Below are 6968 nucleotides of genomic sequence, written 5' to 3'. Positions count from 1 at the left end.
TTTTTCACATAATCCCACATTTCTTGTAGGCTTATTTCTTTTCTCTTAATTTTCTGCTTGATTTCTGTGACTGAGTTGTTAAATTGGAAAGAGTTGTCTTCAGTCTCTCAGGTTCTTTCTTCTGTTTGATCTACCCTGTTCTTGAGGCTTTCCACTGTGTTTTGTAGTTCCCTGAATAAGTCCTTCATTTCCAGGAGCTCGGTTTGATTTTTCTTTAATATTTGCATTTCTTTAGTGAATTTTTCTTCCAAGTCCTGGATTGTTTTTGTCATTTCTTTGTGTTGGTCATCCATTTTTTCTTGCATATCATTGAGTTTTCTTACAATCCATGTTTGAAATTCTTCTTCTGTCATTTTAGTGTTCTGAGTTTGGTTAATGTCAATTGCTAGGGAGCTGTTGTTCCTCTTTGGGGGTGTGCTTCTGTTTGAGTCTTCATACTTCATACTTCCAGAGTTCTTTGGCTGGTTCCTTCCCATCTGGATCAGTTGTTCCTTCTTGCCTTTAGATTTTTGTTTGGATAATGACACACGTTGTTTAGTCTCTGAACCAGTAGGTAGTGTTTGTGGGTGAGATTCGACCACACCCTTTATGATGAATCAGTAGATGCAGTAAAATGGTGTGCAGGATGACCTCCCTGTCAGTAGGTGGCACTTGCTGGGAGGAGGGAGCTGCGGTGCTGTTTTTGGGTCCTGTAGCCAGCTCTTGTTCCTCTAGAGAGGCCCTCTTGTGCCTCGGGTGGTGCCTAGGGCCCTGGGATTTCCAAGTGTGTCTTTATTCTCCGCCTCAGTTGGGGCAGTTCCAGGAGTGAGTCTTGGTGGGGCTGGGTTTGGTGAGCCTGCCCTCAGGCTCCACAACTGATGTTAGCAGGGGTCAAAGGTCTGTTCTTTGTTTCTGTGCAAAGCTGCTGGGAGGGGCTGAAATGGCTGCACTCAGCTGAAAGTCTGGGCTTGGGGGGTGGGGCTGTCTGAGACCCACACTCTGGAGCAGGTCTCGCTCCCCTCCACCCTTCCCCACTCTTGTGTCCTCTCCCAGGCCTCTGTTGGCAAGTAGGACCTCAGGCCAATGGCTCTCCCTTCGCTGTGACGTGCGCTGGAAGGTTCCCTACCCAGGATCGCAGCCTGAGCTGGGTGCACAGCCCTCTTTTGGGAGGAGGGTTGCCACTCCGGCACACTGATCTGCCCGTGAAGGTGCACACTCCTCAGTAGGCTCTTTCACAGATCTTCCTTCTGTGCCCCGGGGCAGTGCAATCTGACCTGGGTGTACGGGGTCTGGTCTGCAGGCCTGACCCCTGGACCCTGGAGATCAATCCCTGACCCTGTCAGGGGGAGGGGTGCTGGTCTTGAATCACCTACAGGGTGCCCAAGCTGGATTGATGTCACTCCACCTCGGGATTTGTCCCCCACTGTCCTGGAGTCCCCAGGCAAGTAGCACCTGGGAGGGCTGGCGGGTAGGGGGCTTGCAGTCTGAGTACCCCTCAGTCTGCTGTAGGGCCCCAAAAGGAAAGGTCCCGTTCCTTGGAGATGCCTCCGTGTGATGGCTAAATTGTCTCTCTGGGCACCCATGGGTAGGGAGGGGGAAGGAGAGAATGGAGCACTATGGCATCTGCCAATAGGCTCGGGTCTGCACCCGGGGAGGTGCCCCGAGGGGGCTAGGAGCCTGGTGACGTGTCCGTAAGAGGCCACTGCTCACAGCGGCAGCCGTCTCTGGGCTGGTGTCAGCAGGTCTCTCCAGCCGCTCTGGAGCCACCCATAGTCCGAGATGCAAGGGAGGGGGAAGTTAACCGCTCCACCTACCCTTGTCGCTGGTCTCCAAGCCTCTCGGGACCTTTCTCCTTCCAGTTCTCCTTCGCAACGTCTTCCCGTGGAGTCTCCTGTAGTTTCAGGCACCCTTCCTTACGACCCTCACCTGATCTATGTTTCTCTGCTAGTTTATTTTTTTCTCTTTCTTCTAAAATTTGTCTTTTTTGCAGAGACACTCTGACTGCGGCTTTTCTCGTCTGCCATCTTGGCTCCTCCCCGGTTTCATGTTCTTGATCACCTCGAATGAAACCTCAACACCTGCTTCTGGTGTGAGTGTTGGGTTAGGTTTTATGCGTGGGTCTCCAGTGTGGCTAGTTCCTGCTTCTCCTGCACTTCTTGATCAAGGTGCCCTCTGGTCCTGATTAACTCAGAACAGTGGAGGGTGGAAGCAAGAATGGGTGCGTGTGTCCCGCCTGATGCTGGGTCTTTATGCTCTTGGTGCAGCTTCAGGAGGTGGTCCTTACACTCGGCACACTCCGTGTCATTCGGGTCTCTGCTCAGCGACCACCTCATGAGGAGCCCCTCACTGACCACCGAGTCCAGGACAGCCACCCTCAGCTACCTTCTAGCGTGTCTCACTCTGTTAATTTCCCATAACAGAGGTGACATGTCACCACCTCCGCCATGCATGACGGGTTAAACAGTCCCAGACCAGTCCAGATTCAAGGCAGAGGGAAATCAACCCCTCCTCTTGTTGAGGATAATGAGAAAGACTTGGAAGCCATCACCTTTGAGGATTTGGGTTAGAGTCCAAGATTCTGCATTTCTAAGATGCTGTTCTGGTCTGAGGACCACATTTTGAGTATCCAGTTCTTTGAGCTCATGGCTGCAAAAGTCCCTTTCTTCCTTAAATATTTAATGAGCACCTACTACGTTCCAAGATTCAGTTTCACCTGTGCTAATGTTTAATTACTTCGCTGTGTGGCTGGTGCAAGTTACTGTGGTACTCTGTTTCCTCTTCTTCCCTCCTGCTGCTACCCAGACATACTGAGGCAGCCCTGCTACCTCTCACTTACTGCACTGGTTTGGGGAACCCCAGCCACACCCCAGCTTTTCTCTGGATGGATAAACCTGCCAGCAGCTGGTTGAGTCCCAGCAGAGAAAGAGGAGAATCTGTGCACCGCAATTTTTTGGGGGGTGGGCTCAGGACCCTCCAAGACCCTAGGATGTGAAGCTGGATCAGATAGGGTTTCAAGGCATGTGGATGGAAGGGGAAGGAAAGTTGGGGCATCTCCCCAACATTCAATTAATTGCAGGAGAAATGTCTATCCTAATTCTCTCACTCGGCAGCTCCATCCTTCAAACTCACCCTTGTCTTGGAGCCTGACCTCAGAGGGGCTAAGATGGCCCCACAGGGGAACTTGAGACCATGTCTGGACAAGATGTGCCTCCTTTAAGGCCAACATCCCATTTCCCAGATGGGAAGACTGAGCCCAGGCTGGCCGGCCCTGCCCACACTCAGAGCAAGGATGGGGCAGCAGGCCGACTCCACTCAGGGTCCCCTGGCTCTGTCCTGCCCTGTCTGGACCCCGTGTGCTCACGGCCCCTCTCAGTCCCACCCCCAGTTCCTCCCTTCTGTCCTTGGACGCTGAGCCCAGCCACCGAGTTTGCCCTTCCAGGTGGGCTCTTCATAGCCAGAATCTGACCCAGGTAACCCCCAGCGAGGCTGGATTCTTTGTTCCTGTCCCTAGCAGTCATGCCTCAGCCCAGGGCCTGGGCTGCTAGGAGGTAGGACTTGAACTCCTGCGACACTATGTGGCCGGGGCCAGAGGCTTTAATCTATAATCTTCCTGATTCTGCTCTGAGCAATGGCGCACGACGTCCTCCTATCCCACGCTTGGAGAGGGGCTCGGGAGATGGTTTGATACAAAGCTTGTCCTGGTCCTGCTTAGGCGGCACCTGGACTCTCAAGTTCATGCTTTTACCTGGCCTTGGAAGGGTGGGGACGGCTGTAAATGTGGGGGCCCAGAGTCACCTTCACCCTTGGTTTGAACAGGAGGTGCTGAGCTGCGCAGATCTGATTTCCACACTGCGTGTTACCCTGAGCTGCTTCCTCTTTGTACGCAGATGGTCCTGCCCTCGTGCCCTCATGCCTTGGCCGACTGCCCGGGCGGGGAGGAGGTAGCAGGGCCCTCAGGGATTGGCCGGCCCAGCCCAGCCCGGCTTCCTGTAGGTCAGGGCTCCGGGACAAAGAAGTCCCAGGAGGAGAGGAGAAGAAGTTGTGTGGACAAGCTGCTCCTGAGAGAAGGTGCCGGGCTGGGGTGGCGGGGCTGGAGGGTTCCGGCCCCGGGTGAGAAGGGGCTGCCCAAGGCTGGGGCGGCTCCAGGCTGCCAGCCCAGGGGACTGGTGGTTTCTTGGTAACTGAGCCCCTGGCAGCCTCCCAGTGATTCAGCTGGGCCTTTCTAAACTGTAATCAGCTTTCTCTCTCCTCCTCTTCCTCCTCTCCCTCTTCCTCTGCCTCTGGGGTCCCTGGGTCTCCTGCCTGCTCTCAGTCCCTGCGTCCCCATCTCTGAGGCCTCCCCTTCCTGCCCCTGCTCCTCTGCACTGTCCCTGGAGCCCTCTTTCCTCTCCTGGGCCTCAGGATCTCCCCCTGCACCCGTCTGCCCTGCAGGATGCCACAGCTGAGCCTGTCCTGGCTGGGCCTGGGGCCGGTGGCTGCCTCCCCGTGGCTGCTGCTGCTGCTGGTCGGGGCCTCCTGGCTCCTGGCCCGCGTCCTGGCCTGGACCTACGCCTTCTATGACAACTGCAGCCGCCTCCGCTGTTTCCCGCAGCCCCCGAAACGGAGCTGGTTTTGGGGTCACCTGGGCATGGTGAGTGTGGCAGCAGGACAAGTCTGGGGTGTTAGAGTGGGTGGACTTCCCCAGGACAGGAAGGGGCTCAGGGAGCTGGGGGTGGAGGTGGACTGGGGTCTGGGATGGCAGAGAAGCGAGGGAGGTGGCTCACTCACTCCTCTGCTCACTGCCTCACTGCTCTGCTGTGCCGTCCCAGGCCTCTGTCCCCTCCTTGTCCTCCCACCCCAGCCCACTCAGCACCCTTTTCCTGCCTGTCTTCCCACATTGGTGCACCGTGAGGGCTCCCGGGGAGGGCTGCACAGAGCAGGGACCCCCTCTGCCCCCGGCTGGTGCAGTCTTCATCAATGGACTTGAGCCCTCCTTGGGGGTCTGCTCCCTGCCAGACCCATCTCTGTTGGCCTCGGCCAGTATCTGCACCTCCCTGAAGGGATTTGCTAGGACCCTCTTCCCCCCCGACCCACAGGTCACGGAGAGGAGTGGCCGTGCTTTCTGTCCCCCCCTTTCCTAGGGCACTTTCTTTTTCTTATCCTGCCCTCCGCAGCCAAGATGTCTCAACGGACGCCCTGCCCAGCGTGGGTAAAGTCTGCGACTTTTCCTTTTAGAAGGGATCCCTTTGGCCTTTGCCCTCACAGCCGAACTCCCTGGGAGGAGGCTCCTTGCCCCCGTCCCAGCCTCACCCCCAGAGGCCCATCCTCCGTGCCGCGTTGGCTCCCCGTTGCCAGTGTCGTGCTTTGGGTTTGCCGTCACCCTTCAGGGCGCCACCCCCATGCCACCGACCGGAGTGTTGCATTCTCTGACCACGACCCCCTCTCCTTCCAGCTTCCTTCTTTACCTCCTTTCATCCTCCGTCCCCTCAGGACATCCGGTCCCTCGACCTCCCAAGAGTGTCCTTTCAACCCTCCTTGCTGGGCTGCATCGTGCTGAGATTTCCGTTACTAGCTCGTGGGCTGAAGGCGCTTGCCAGCCGGGCTTCCCTTCACGGCCATCTGGAAAACCTTTGCTTCGGATCAGTTCAGTGGCCGACATTCTCCGACCTCTTTTCCACAGTGACACTAGAGAGAGTCATGAAACAGGACAGACGGGTGACGTGTAAATTCCCACCCTCCGCCCGTGCAGGGCACCTCATTCTGCACCCAAACTGCAGCCGGCTCGTGCTGCCGTCCCCTCGTGGACAAGGAGCTGTGTTCACTCGCTGCCTCTATTTCCCCGCTCGCTCCTCGCCCCCTTCATGCTCCCTTGAGATGACCGCGACCTCCAGGCCCCCGAATCCCATGGACACCTCCTGGCCCACCTCGTCCGTCTCCCCGCAGCTCTCTGACTTGTTGACTGCCCCGTCCTTCCCCGCACCCCGTCTTCTCCCGGTTCCAGGACCCGCCCTCCCCTGGTCCCCTGGACCTCCCCGTGGACCGGCTGTCTCTGCTGCTGTCTCCCCTGCCCTGTGGGGGTTCTGGGGCCCCAGCCCCCGCTGCCTCTTCTCTCTCTCCCAGGCCCCTCCTCCCCCAGGGCTCCAGCTACGCTGACCATTGTCCCCTCTTCGTGGGGGGTCTCAAAGAGACCTCAACCCCAACAGGTGTGAATCTGGACTCACGGCCCCCTCCCCGCACAGCCCCCACCCTCGGTCTAGTCCATCAGTTGCCCAGACCCCACGCTTTGGGGTCCCCTCGCCCCCTCTTTCTCTCGCTCACACATCCTGTCCCTTAGCTCGTCTGGCGGTGCTGCCTGGACAATCTCCCCTCAATCGGTCCCTTCTCTGTGTCCTCCTGTCGCTCCTGGTCCCCTACACTGCCATCTGTCTCCTGCCTCTTCTGCTCCTCTTGGTCCACTCTGTTCTCAGCCCTGGAGAGACTTCCGAAATTTAGTTTAGATCATGACACTTCTTGGCTGGAAACCCATCACTCTGGGGCTAAGGCATAAATGTTGCCTGGCCAGGCCCTGTGGGCATGCCGAGTTTCTGTTTTATCTCCTCAATGAGCCAAGCCCTTCCTACCCCAGGACCTTTGCTCATGCTGTTCTTGTGCCTGGAAGCTCTTTCCTTCCTGTGGACGCCCGGTCTTCCATTTTCAGCTCAAGTCTAGCTTCCCTTAGAAGCCTTCCTTGACTCCCTAGACCTTGGCGTCTGACTTGGCCCTGCTCATCCTTCAATAGTGAACTGTGCAATTTTGTTTGTTATCCTTCTGTCTCCTTAGATGGTAGTGTTTCAGGGGGAGGAGGGTAGACACTCTTTCTACAGTACCTGGCCCCAGGGGTTCACATACAGTAGGCACTTAATAAATGTTTGATGACCTCGTGGTGGAGGCCATGTCCTAGGTCTGAGTGAACTTGCCGTCACCTCCCTCGGTCGACCAAGGCCAAAGGGATGAGTGTCCAGCTCTTCCCC

General features: G+C 56.8%; 1 protein-coding gene across 1 annotated transcript; it reads left to right on the top strand.

Moving 5' to 3' along the window:
- The first annotated feature begins 4056 nt into the window (after positions 1 to 4056).
- Positions 4057 to 6952, top strand: LOC105825073. The gene is made up of 3 exons (XM_012662751.1): positions 4057 to 4156; positions 4411 to 4609; positions 5449 to 6952. The coding sequence occupies exons 2-3, from the start codon at positions 4412 to 4414 to the stop codon at positions 6109 to 6111; spliced, it is 861 nt and encodes a 286-aa protein (XP_012518205.1). The 5' UTR covers positions 4057 to 4156; position 4411; the 3' UTR covers positions 6112 to 6952.
- The last annotated feature ends 16 nt before the right edge of the window (positions 6953 to 6968 follow it).

This window comes from Propithecus coquereli, unplaced genomic scaffold, assembly GCF_000956105.1.
Source record: "Propithecus coquereli isolate 6110/MARCELLA unplaced genomic scaffold, Pcoq_1.0 Scaffold776, whole genome shotgun sequence".
Classification (NCBI taxonomy): Eukaryota; Metazoa; Chordata; class Mammalia; order Primates; family Indriidae; genus Propithecus; species Propithecus coquereli.
The sequence above is the reverse complement of the archived record's forward strand: the minus strand, read 5'-3'. Positions and strand labels throughout refer to the sequence as shown.